We start from the raw sequence: 13,636 nt of genomic DNA on the forward strand, positions 1-13,636 counted from the left end.
GTTCACTATCATGCACTCCAATTCCAAAATCACAAACAAATCATCTGAGCAGCCAGGGATCAGGTTAGGAAAACTAAAGCTCTGTTAGCATTAAATTTGGCCAGGGACATTAAAGGCACCAGTAAAGTCTTCTATAGGTACGTCATTGATAGAAGGAAGACCAGGGAAATAGTGGACCCTTTCCAGAAGGAAACGGGAGACCTGTTTGGGATATGGAGGAAGCTGAGGTACTCAGTGACTTTTCTGCCTCAGTCTTCACCAGTGATAGCTCCAGTCACATAGTTCAAGTCCCAGAGGGACTGTGAGAATGAAGAACCAGCCACAGTAGGAGAAGATCAGGTTTAAGACCATCTAAGGTACCTGAAGGTGCACAAGTCCATGGGACCTGATGAGAGGCGTCCATGGGTGCAAAGGGAACTGGTAGATGTAGTCAGTAAGCCACTGTCTGTCATATTTGAGAAGTCGTGGCAGTCTAATGAAGTTCCCACTGACCAGAAGAGGGAAACATAACCCCCATGTTTAAAAGGGGAAAAAAGGAAAACCCAGGGGACTACAGGCCAGTCATTCTCACTGCTGTGCCCAGCAAGACCAAGGAGCAGATCCTCCTGGATAATATGCTAAGGCACCTGGAAAATAAGGAAGTGATTTGTGACATCCAACATGGCTTTACTAAGGGCAGATCATGCCTGACTAATTTGGTGGCCTTCCACAACAGGGTTATAGCACTGGTTGATAGGGGAAGAGCACATGACATCATCTCCATGGCCTTGTGCAAAGCATTTGACATTGTTCCACATCATATAAGCACAAACACAGGCTGGGTGGGGAATGGATTGAGAGCAGCCCTGAGGAGAAGGACCCGGGGGTGGTGGTGGACAAGAAGCTCAACACGAGCCAGCGATGTGAGATTGCAGCCCAGAAAAAGAAGCATATTCTGGGCTGTATCAGAAGAAGCACTGACCAGCAGGGTGAGGGAGGTGATTGTCCCCCTCTACTCTGCTCTTGTGACCCCACTGCATCCAGCTCTGGGGCACAAGGAGGACATGGACCTACAGAAGTGAGTCCAGAGGAGGGCCAGCAGGATGACCAGAGGGCTGGAGCACCTCTCCCAAAAAGACAGGAGAGTTCCTACAGCAACCTTCCAGTACCTAAAGGGGTCCTACAAGCAAGCAGGAGAGGGACACTTCATTAGGGAGCGTAGTGACAGAACAAGAAGCAGTGTTTTCAAACTAAAAGAGGGTAGCTGAAACAGGTTGCCCAGAGAAGTTACGGATGCCCCATCTCTGGGAACGTTCAAGGCCAGGCTGGATGGGGCTTTGGGCAACCTGCTGAAGTGGAACATGTCCCTGCCCTCGACAGGGGGGCTGGAATTAGATGATCTTTAAAGTACCTTCTAACCCAAACCATCCTGTGATTCACTACAAGGCAGCTAGCTTATTCAGGAAGAAGCATTACCCAAATTTCAGAGAAAGTTTTCTGAGAAGCTCCCAGGAGAGCCTCAGATAGGAAACTCTGCATGACTCACTCAGTACGAAAAACAACAACAAAAATGGAGCTGCCCTTTCATCACCAGTATATACAAAATAGGGTAGCTTTTCTATCAGCAGCAGATATACTTCGCTATTTTCCATCATTTCACCCTTCAAACTTCCGTAAAGCAAGGATCAGAAGCAAGAACCGAGCTGTTTTTGACATTTCTCCAGCTGCTGTATTTCATATTAGCGTTACTGAACCTAAATCATGCCATAAATTACTCGAGGCTCACAGTCTCCATCGCTTACACTCTGTACTCCTAAACCCTGTATGAAATCTATTTCAGTTGCCATTAGCCTTTCAGGTTAAAGTACAGCGACAAGATTGTTCATGCAATTTCACACCATCAGTTCAGCTTAGCTTTTCCCATCTTACATGAACTCCACGTGCTGATCTATTTCAGGGTATGTTTTGTATCCTCACTCCCCAGAATAGAAAAATCACTGTTGTTTGAAAATTGGAGTAATATTGACTCATCACACAACAACTTAAGTCTCGAACCTCTGTCTATTATAAAATGAAGAATAAAACGTTAACATTTTTCACTAGACACATAGTAACAAACCTGACCTTAATTATCTTTCTGCATTAATTATGTTGGACAACTGGCTGATTAAGTAGAGCGCGTTGCAATACATCTCAAATAGTTACTATAGTAACTTTGTCCACGAGTGAATTTAGAGCAGGAAAAAATAGTTCAGTGAAGGACTGCTGTACAGCCGCAGAGCATTCAACAGTTCTGCAGGATGTAGCAGCCAGAGGCATAACTGATCAGTGTTACACCATCCTCAGCTGTGATTTTAGCAGCTGTGGAAGCATTGCAAAAAAAGTAATGAATAAAATAAAGTTTAACAAACCGATTCCTTAGCCAAGACTGCAGCAGCATCATTAGCTCATGTTGTGTTAATTCAAAGTATCTTAAAATACATTAAAACCGTTCCTAAAATAACCTCACGTCAAACTAAAAGAAGTAAGAAAATAGTTTAGAAAGGTATGTTCAATATGCATAGTATATTTACTACCAGAAAGTTGGTTTTGCCTGGACTTATATGATGGACTGGGTCAATTTCACTTATGGATCATCTCTGAAAATCCATGAAGGGGTCCCAAGCTCTGCCTAAACATGGTTCCTTCTAGTTATGCAAACACATGAACCCCCACAAAAACTGCGGATACACAGTTCTGTATGCACACAAACATGAACAAGCTCAAAAAGTTAAAATCTTTGGAGCAAAATGGTAAAATTAATAAACATTAAGATCCTATCAAAAGCAAGGACATACTTTTATCTAAATAATGGTGCCCAGCTACTCCCCCTTCTCTGCACACCTTTTTAAAAAATTTAAAACACTGCTTTCTTTCTTATGCAAAAAAAGATAGTCAAAAAGACAAAGTACAGGAAGATTTTAAAAGAACCAGACTACTCTAATGCAAGGTTTAATTTTTCCTAACACATATTGCAGTCCCTTGAAATCCAGAGGTTCCGTATACATTTTTATATCCATCAGATTTGGACACCAGAAAATCTCATCACTCTAATTCTCTTCTAGGGAACTGATACAGATACCTGCTTCTCACTTAAAGAGCTGGTAACTCATTTCCCCACAGAGGTTGCAGGGTATTGTTATCCTCAAGTTCTTCAAGTGTTATGCAAATGTACTCATTTTCATTAAGGAGCTACTTTGGTCTATTTAAAAATAGCTATGGTACATCTTTAATGCACTCACTATTATACCCTGGGATTCAAACATTTTCTTTGGACATCTTTTCAGTGAAGACCTACGTTTGAGGGGGAAAGCAGCTCAGTGATTTAGGTGATTCACAGCGTTCACAAGGAACAAATTAGCAGATCCTATCATTCATCTAGGAGGATGCATTATCACATCTCTATCCCTTATGAATTTTTTTTTTTTTTGGTGTGTGCATGCTGTATCTGCATTCTACCCACGAGAGCAAGTTCTCCTACAAATACAGTTAGCTGAGTAAATACAGCTTGAAGTTGGTCCACCTAATTCCAAATTCACTTTAAGACAACAGTTCACCCAACCTGGTGTTCCACCTGACAGGGACTGCAAGAAAATCACCCACCAGCCCTTACAGAGCCTCTCTGATGACTCTAATGCACTTCAGGTTTTTGTTGGTTGATTATTGAGCAGAAATATTTGTGTTGGATACGATATTCAAAAACATAACTAGTCCAATAACAAAATTCACTGAAGAATAAAAAAACAAAAACATAAAGCTACGTATCAGAAAATCATGTAAGCACTTCTATCTTGGACATGCTGAGCCTGACATTTGTGCTTTTCAATCCAGATGTTCAGGTGCCTTCTCTTCCAGAAAGGAGAAAGCATCACAAGCAAACCTTAAACTTTAGTGAAAGTTTGCCCAAGCAAGACTTAAAAGTATGAACTCCCAATACTGGTTTTAATGCTCGAAGATTTAGCGGAAGGTGAGCTTTTTTAAACTTCCCTGAAAATGCAAACAACCCCAAGTCTTTATTACTAACTAACTTCCTACAAGTTATTTTACTTAATACCAAATTCACTGGCATATTAAAGCAAAACAATTTAAGAAAACATATATATGGGCTTACAGTAAGGAATATGTGGTGATTGAGTCTTTGAGTAGTTTCTAGCAGGCTTTACCAAAAAACCCAGGGTTGTCATATTTTGGTATTTCTTTACTGCTCATATTTATTGGCACATAGGAAAAGACAACAGATTATGTAGATTATGTAGCTATTAATGTGATTTGCTGCAATATGTGATGCACATAAAAGGATGGCTTTCCGTTTAGAGAACAAATCTAAGATGTTTTGAGACAAAATACTTTTATTTGGTATTTGGAGAAACTGAAGACCAAATGAGAGGGGGTTGTACTAAATTAAAAAAAATATATATCCTTTCCTAATTGAACAAAACAGATTAGCTTTCAACACATTATTTTAAAGTGCCTTCTGTTCTTTCCCAGAGAAGAACAATGCTATGACCACAAAATTCACAGCGTTTCCTTTAGTGGAAAACTATTTCACCATAAAGACTGTGTTTCAAAGTTTTTTCCACTCGTCACAAGGAATACGTATACATAAAGACTTTTTTTTCCCCTTCTTTTTCAAAAAGGAAAGGAAGTACATACGTCAACTTAATAGACATTAAATAGTTGGAAAATAATATCTGACTGCATATTTCAAATATCTGACTGCATATTTCAAACTGCAGCAATATTCTCAGGTATTTTTTTCCTGTGGGAAAGGGACAGTTTCACAGGTTGTACTGATAGGCTAATTAAACAAAGCGTATGCAATAAGGAAACTCAGCAGTAATGCCAGACAGAGCTTTGCTGTTTAACTAGATCAAGCAATGCAGAAAGCTGCACGGCTTTAGTTTAAATTTATTAGGTTTAGATTTATACTGAAAGAAATGTGGTTTACCCCCAAGATCAATTTGCAAACACTCCTCCAGATTTAACTGGAGCTGTTTGTGATGTGTGACCATCTCATCAGTGTCCCACTGAGCAAGGTCATCCCACCTGCAGTTCTTCTGCAAGAAGAGTCTACACAGAACCATGGTTGTGTGTTTTAAGCTGGTCAGTTTGGTTATCCCAAGTCAAGCTGATAAAGCTACTTGATTAACGTGGTTAAAAACAAGTTCTGGCGAATTGCTCTAACAAAAGGATGCAGTCACTCCTAGAAGAGCAACACAGCAGCAAGCGGTTGAGTTCTCAAATAGTAAAAACAAGCATCCACCCTAGAGCGAGAGAGTTTACACTGGAACCTGCACCCCTTAAACTAAAATAAGTTCATTGCAAAACTTTATTTTTAGATTGGCTTTGAGAAAACAAAAACATTTTCTATTATTCTTGAGCCTCTAGATTTTTCTTGAGGAAGAGAGACACCACTTTAAAGATTATCTATTATACTTAAAAGCACTGAACAGGTAACAGAAATGTTCTAGTAAGAAATACTTAATTTGCAATTTTGTATTTGACATCTCATGTCCTTTAAATAGTCCTTATAAAACAGAAAGGAAACTACTTACTGGTTGCATAGCTCTGGCTGTCTAACTAAGTTTTGAATGAATTCATTCAGTCCTGCTCTTCTCTGTTTAATAAAATCTGAAAAAAAGATTTATTAGGAATGATCAGTGAGATCATGAAAAAGACTTGTTTTCCAGTTTGTTTTTTTTTTTTAAGGACTTAAATGGATAGCAGTTAAAAAGAACAAATGAAAATCACAAGCTTAAAAATGTTCAGGTGAGGTGAGAGAACAAATTTCAGTTCATCTGTAACACTACCTTAAAATGTAGTAAGGCAGGTAGATTAAACATGAACTCAAGCGCTCCAAGAGCAACGTGCAACCACAGTGGGCCAACCTGTGCAGCCTCCATTGCATGGATGAGCCCTTCAGGTCCTAATTTTGCTCAGAAAAAAAAAGCCAGTGGCAAAACTTGACCTCAGTTGCACAAGTTTTTACGCAAACAGTCCCACCAAGCAGCATATTTCCAGAATAAAGGTATGGCAGTGGAAAAGTTGCACAATCATCCAGCCAGCAGGCACTCAGATATTTAACTAAAATACATCTCTTTCCATATTGCACATCACCTCTAACTTTAAAATAAACAAAAAAAATACATAAATGATCAGAATCTTCAACCTCATACAAAGCTTAAAACATGCAACTCTTTAAGCAATACGGAAAGATACAGTAGGGACTTGAAATAGGAAAATAATGAGTGTTGAACAGAAAAATCTCATCTTTCACTGCTTGTATCAATCACAAATAATTATTCCACAAAAATTAATTTGTGTACTAACATTTAAGGTATTCCAGTAACTGCCATAAGCAGGTTACTGATAACTTAAATGTTTCAAGTCGTCCCCCTCCCCAATATTAGGAAAAATGTTCATGTTTTTTCACGAATATAATCCCTAAATCCTTGCTAGGTTATTAAATAATCCCCAGAATAGGAGGTAAATTCGCATAAGGATTTTACATAAGTCACCAACATCTACACCAGCTATTGCAGCATGGTAGATGCAGGATGTCATCTACTGCTCTAAGCCTACAAACCTATCCCTGTTGTTGAAGAAAAAAACATCCGCACCACATCAGCTGAAACGTCTGCTGTAATTTCCTAGTTCTGTATTTTGACTGGATCCTATGATTTCCTTCTGTCCTGTTTTTGAAGTTAAAATGGAATTAATTTTGAAATAACCTAAGTGACAATAAAAACTGTGTTTAAATGATAACGTACGTTGTAACAGTATTTTATACAGATTTGGGGAAAGGGATATTTCAGTTTCACTCTGCTATGCTTACCACTACAATACTGCATACCTGAGATGCACACTAAAGAATGGACTGACAAAATTAAGATACTTTTCCAAAATCTGTAAAACGTGACTTATTTCAGAAGCCATCAGAAACCTTACATCAAAGCTTTAGTAAATCAGTTTTAAGATAAATAATTCTTTAAGTGAGTATCACCCTGGCCTGCAGCAAGAAAAATCATAAGAACTACTTATTTTCTCATGCTTCAAGAATTTCAGGGTAGCTCTCAGGAACTTAAAACAAGTCTGAGAACTATATTTTACAAACATAGTTTTATTAAAAAGTTTTACTCCCTCCATTCCCATTTAAAATCTCATTTTCTAAATGTCAGTCCAAGAAATCTCACTGTATCTGGCTGTACAACATCAATAGGTGTTCAGCCAGTTCTGAAAGTCCCAAGTTTGGATAAAAAAACAACAAAATAAAGCAAAAAGTCCCTGTAGACACAATACATGTATAACTTTCGGACATCCTTTACATTTTTATCAGAAGCAGTCATCAGAGGAAGGCAACACGAAAAGGAAGCTTCATGTCAGGGTGCAGATAATGAACTGTAAAAATTAAGATGTTTGAAAGAACTCTTAAAGAAATCCAAACACATGCCAAGAAGGTCAACACTTTTAAATCTACTTGTACTTCAAGCACATCCCAAGAATGTCAACAACTTTGAATCCACTCGTAGTTCAGCAAAGAAGAATAGGAAACCTTTACACAGGTGCATGAGGAGGTGAAACTACCAACTCAGACTGATCACATCAACAAGCCAGGGGATGGAGGGAAGTTCCCAATGACCTTCAGCAAAATCCTTAAATAAAAAGGGTCTGATGAGTATAAACACTCAGAGCAAAGACTTGCACTGCTCATTAATTAGCCTTTGTATTTATTCATCCACTGTGTCGCTTACATTGATTAGATGCACTTTTAAGAATGATTTTCCATTAACATTTTGATGCAGGCAGCTTTAATTTTGTCCTATCACTCCTAACTGTATCACACCATCATCTCATCAGACAGGCTTCCAGAAGTGCAGCAACAACAGGAAAAGGTTCATTCTCATCTGAACTGTCCAAGGAAGCGCATTTAGATACAAAGCTCTAGAGCCTTCAAGGACAAATCCCTCAGTTATTTATTTTTTAGGGGAAAAAGAATCACAGAAAATAGATTAAAAATTAATAGGCATATGTTTCGGAGAGTCTGTGATATGGCTTTTGCTTTTACATAAGAGAGATTACAAGTGACAGCTCAGAATCTCTCACAATCCAGAACATGGGACAGTTTGGAAGAGCTGGAGCACTCACTACAAGAGGTATTGGGCCACCAAGCAACAGTTTGCTCAAGATCAGAAGGCAGAACACCTACCTACACTAGCTCCTGTTCTTCACTGAAGTATGACTAACCTTTGGGTTAGTCACTGGTTTGAGGATTGCTGTAAGACTCATCTAAGATAGCTTCTTGTAGGCTGCAACAAATCAAGTCTAAAATAAAGGCACTGACAAAACAAGCAACAAGGTAATAACTTACCGGGATCAAAGTTATCTCCGAATATTCTTTTAGCTGGAATCTTCAGGTTCATAGTTGGAAATTGCTTCTTTAGCTGAAAATAAAGATGTACAATTGAACTGTGCTTAGACATCAAGTATCTAGAAATAATTGCATTTTATTTGATTTCTGAGGAATGGTTTGAACATCTGATTATTAGTAATTCTGCTCCTCTTTTCCATCTTCTTTACCCAGATGCTTGGGAAAAAAACAACTTGCACTCAGCTTGTTTATGCCAGTCATACCCTTTTAAATCCACAGGGCAGCTCACTTTAGAAAGCTATGGACTACCTTCTTGCAGGGTTATCATAATGGCTTTCCACTTGTCACAGATTAAAAAAAAAAAGTAGGCTAGAATTTCCATGTTGGTTTTATTCTCCTTGTTTCTTCTTCTATCTTTCTCTCTTGGATGTTCCCTGTCCCTCCTTTCTTTTTCCTTTTTTTTTTATTTTCTTGTTTCTATATGATACGTATGTATGCATGCATGCTTTTTTTTTTTTTACGTATAAAATCCACAGGTGGTCTACCCCAAGTCAAAACTGCAAACAGATGAACAACCTATGCTTCATGATACTGCATTTGATAAGTGAATTACATTCTGTACTGATAAACTGATCAGATCATACACAGCATCACTGAATTTCACCAAAAAAAATCTGATGTGAGCTGAGCCAAGCCTCACTTCATCTTTAGGTACTCTTCATTCTTCATCCTCTTTTAAGAAAGTATTTTTCTGATACAGTACTTGGCAGTTCTTTCCTTAAGAACATCTGCATCTCTTCCAGTTCGCAATACAAGTTATTTTTGATGTTTTACACTGTATGAATTACACTGAATAGAAACTAGATGCTTCCCCATGACCTCCACTTCTATGTGCATTAGAAAGACCAGCGCTGAACAAACTTCAGCAGAGCAATGACAACCTGAAGAGAGGAGAAGGAGGGGAGTGTGGAAACAGGAACGGAATCACTGAAATGTCTTACCAAAGGGAATGGGATCACCAAAATGCACTCTGGAGGCACTGAGAAGGGGATGCTTTGCTTTCACATCACTTTGAAGCCTACCCCAAGATGCAGGCAAAGCATGGCATGACTTCAGCTCAGACCTTAAGAAAGCACCAAGCTCATTTACCTGCATTTGTATACCACTGTCAAATATAAATCCATGTGCGCTAAGGGAGTGCTTCTGACAGGGACAACCGAAGGGAAACTGAGGCACAGTTAAGCATTTAACGTCATCTTTACTTACAGGGATCACAGAGAATTATTTCTTCCTTTATTAAAGCAAAAATTGCAGGCCCCAAACACAAAGAACTAGAAATCAGTACTGGATCAGTACTGACACAGTACAGGACAGGGAAACAGACCGCACAGCTGAGCTGCACCTACCTGCTACATAAATGAGGCAAAATTGTCTCCTAGCAATGAGTCAAAGAAACCCTCGTTCAGTTGGTGAAGAGGCCTATTTCGTTTGGAACACCACCACTGAATTTGGCTATGAAAATACAGGTGGCAATTGCTATGACTGACTTCACAGATAGTTTGTATTAAGACAAAAGGATTACTTAATTGCTTTCAGTCCTTCAAAATAAGACACCTATTTGAAGAGAAATTCATCTAGCTAGACGGTTCAAGTTTCGCTGTGAATTTTACCATCATAAATACATAATTATGTTTTGACAACCAGTAAATTGGAACTACTACACAATGATCCCAAGCAACAACAGAAAGCAGTGACCAAAGAGCCAATTTTCAGTTTAAAATTCAAACAAACCGAAGGTTTTTTTTTTTTAAACACGCTGTAATTTTCTTAAAACAGGCCCCTATGGTTATTGAATGTTGACTCGAACTCCTCAATGAGGAAATTAACTCCAGCCCTACCACTGCAAACAAGTGTTATCCTGTGCTGTCCTGGCACAGGGCCATACGCCTGCCTTTTGCTTACCGTATTGTAGAGCTTATCGAACTCTGCATACCGTCTGAGGACAAACCACTCATTTCTGCCAACCGACACCAACACTTTGTAAACCTGCAGTAACACAAAGATAAAGTTAACGCCAATAGCAAAGTTTAAAAAAGAAACTCCCATGTTTAACCCTTAGGTGAAAATCAGGCCAGCTTGTTAAGTTTATGGTGTATACATAGGTGAACAAGTATGTTTTTTCTGACAACAAAGGTATAAACAGCAATGCAAAGGATTAAAAGAACAATCAAAAGCGTCTTGCCTTTTACAGAGGTAGTTTTTGTTTACCTAGGTCTTGAATAAACTAAAGAAAAAGCAAAGCTGATCTCATGGAGTTCCATAACTTAGTTCACATCCAACAGGATTTACTAGGGAATGTGTTAATGCCTTGATAATTCATAGTGAATACTAATACTAAGGAAGGAAAACATTTAAAAGTTGCAGATTGCCTTCACCAAAACCCAGGGAGCAAGCACATACGGAAGACAGGTATATGGAGAACAACTCCTCGCAACATCTTGAATGTATATTATAGTCAGGCTGAGGACTTAGAATGATTTGGGCTGGATCTAGAATTGCCTATGATGCTATAAATTGCTCAGGGGGAAAAATGTGCTGTGGCTGACACACAGTGCAGGCTACATAATACTGTTTTGGGATCAAGGGAGGAGTAGCTGGAACCTGCTGCACAGTTGTGGACATTCAAACCCATGGTAGGAAAGGATTCCAGTAACTAGGCAGACTGTGGATCCCAGGCTTTGTAAACCTGGTTGATGGATGAGTCTCCAGGCTAACTTCTCCTACCTCTCATCAAGACCTTTCCCCTTATGCAACTTGTTGAACTCCCTTTCCTATCTCCTTGTGCTTCCAGAAAGGGTCTGGCTATTTCTTCAGGGGAGAAAATGAAGATGGCAAGGAAACAAGTACAGAAGGCTGCTAATTCCTGTTCTAGAAAGCTGGGAATGCCCCAGCAACAGCAGCTCACCCCTCTCCTTTCAGCTCCCTCAGTGGAAGTGACAGGCACCACCAGCAGTTCCTTAGCCTGAGATCTGTATTCATGCAGGTTAGCTCCTCAAGCTGCCTTCAGTCTTCCCTGGGGAACACAGGAAGCTGGATGAAGCATCCACTTGGATGCTGATGAGACTCTGCTTGGAAAATTAGCTCTCTCTTATACTGATAAACATAAAACCTAGCTGTGCTCCTTTCTAGAGCCTCCCTAGTCTGTAAACAGTGAAAGTTTCAGCACAAGTTTCAGCTGTAAACCAAGACTGTGCTTATTGCTTGTACAGCAATCAAGTACCACAAATAATGCTCAAACAAAATCACCACTCCCTGGGACTGCACAGCAGATCAATGCCAACCAACTCGAGCAGCAAGCCACGGACATAATTTTAAATTAGAAGGGCAGAACGCAGAGATGAGCATAACTTGAGATGCAAGATGATATTCCCCCAGCCAGCAACCTCAAAGTGAAAGCTGCTTTGTTCTTGCAGCAGCTAGCTGTGAGAACAGTGACCCAGTATGGGAGAGCAAAAAGGCAGAAGAACCATAAAAGGAGAGCCCAGCTCACACCATCACCTAAGCTCCTGCGTGCCCAGCAAAAGAAAAACCCCAAGTTCAACAGATATAGAAGGACTGAACATCATGAACACACGTGGCATCAGACATACTGAGATTTCTTTGTATGTGATAGCAGGAGACAAGAGGACACGTCCGAAGACAAGGTTAAGCCTCAGACATTAAACAGCACAGGGATGAAAGCAAGAAATCCAAAACACAGCTGTTTGGTCAACACAGGCAAAAGAAAGCAGGCCGCTATAAAGCAAGGACAGGACAGCAATTAATATAGCCTAGTGCAGTCCAAAACAAGCAAGTATTTTTGTGTCCCCCTTCCCCCCCACATTTTTTTTAATTAAAACAGGCATTGAATGTTGAATCTTTAGAAAAAGGCAGGGCAGTGAACTAGATTGGATGTACAAAGAAGCTGGCTACCAGGAATTAAGTGGAAGCAAAAAAGCCTCCTGGACAGAACACCCAAAAATATTCACCCATGAAATTATTATTAGTCAATACATCCATATATAGATAAATGTATTACAACATGCAGGTAGTATTTAACAAAAAAATAATCAAATGCTCAATAAAAGGTTATGAAGATGCTCAGGAGGAACTAAGAGCTCAATTTAAAAAGACAAAACTGAAAAGCTTGACTTACTTATCAGAGTCACAAGTACACAGACACGTGTTGTTTTTAAAAACGCTTCAGCATGGCAAGTGTGAGAAAAAAAGAAGAGCTAGTAGACGCTAAGTTGCATATAGTTATCTTGTTTCTGTGCCAACATCAAGTGAACCACAGTAAGGTTTGAGCTAGAATTTATAATTTCTATTGAAACCAGTGAGATTCTAGAACAGTTTCACAAAAGACACATCAGTGATATAGTTCTGTAAGTGATATTAAGGTAAAGCTTATACAAAGTGGCCACCTGAAGTCTTCTTTTTAAGATTTTCCTTTGCCTCAGGCTTTTATTGCTGTTTAAAGAGATTGAACTAACACTGCCATCAGAAAGAGACAGCTATGACCTACCACAAATTTGTTAAGCACAAAGTGTTCACCCCGCCCTTCTCTCTCACTGCTGTCCAAAAGCAGTACTGACAGGCTCCAGTCATTACAGCACAGCTACAGAAGAGGAGACACAGCAAAAGCCCTCACGGATCTTTTGGAATTCACGGCTCCTACCACAGAGCTCAGCACAACCCTCGCTGCTCTCATGAAATCCAAAAATACACGTGATAATAGTCAAAAGCTTGGTTGTGAGAAGTGGCTCTTGTCACGCTGCTTGATGCAGGAAGCAGAAAACGCCAAGAGGAGGCATACCTCCACACTGCACAAGCCAGGGTGGATTCCTCTATAACCCCCCACCCCCTCTCTACACCCGATTTTTGAAGTTTCCTACCACTGCTGGTAGAGCTTTCTGCAGGGCATGCCCAGAGAAATTGCCTTTATGTAGCTAAGGTTGTCACACCCCTTAAAATGACCTGGAGATCTAAATACCAGTAATGTGCCACAAATGTACCACACTGACACATTTTAACAGCAGGACTGCCAGCACTGCTGCAATAAAACAAGCCTGTTTTGCTGAAGCTTTGACTTTTACCAAGTTTTTCTTGCTCATTTGAGTTTCCCACACATGCAGCAAACTTCTCTTTTGCTTGTTCCTTTTACTAGAACACTTCTGCCTCCAATTACATCTCGCTAAACTTGAAGAATCA

General features: G+C 39.6%; 1 protein-coding gene across 5 annotated transcripts in view; it reads right to left on the reverse strand.

The window, feature by feature from the left end:
• SGK3 (serum/glucocorticoid regulated kinase family member 3) overlaps positions 1-13,636 on the reverse strand; it is a 54,204-nt gene that overhangs the window by 12,781 nt on the left and 27,787 nt on the right. For 4 of the 5 annotated variants that reach the window (XM_038174552.2, XM_038174554.2, XM_038174553.2 and 1 more), the window contains exons 3-5: positions 10,349-10,432; positions 8,387-8,459; positions 5,574-5,649 (exon numbers count right to left, since the gene is read on the reverse strand). In XM_038174552.2, the coding sequence (XP_038030480.1) occupies positions 5,574-5,649; positions 8,387-8,459; positions 10,349-10,432 (233 nt within the window). Of the gene's footprint in view, positions 1-5,573; positions 5,650-8,386; positions 8,460-10,348; positions 10,433-13,636 lie in introns of those variants that run through there. The other variant, XM_038174555.2, reaches the window with a different exon arrangement.

The sequence above is a fragment of the Anas platyrhynchos genome, chromosome 2 (assembly GCF_047663525.1).
Source record: "Anas platyrhynchos isolate ZD024472 breed Pekin duck chromosome 2, IASCAAS_PekinDuck_T2T, whole genome shotgun sequence".
Lineage (NCBI taxonomy): Eukaryota > Metazoa > Chordata > Aves > Anseriformes > Anatidae > Anas > Anas platyrhynchos.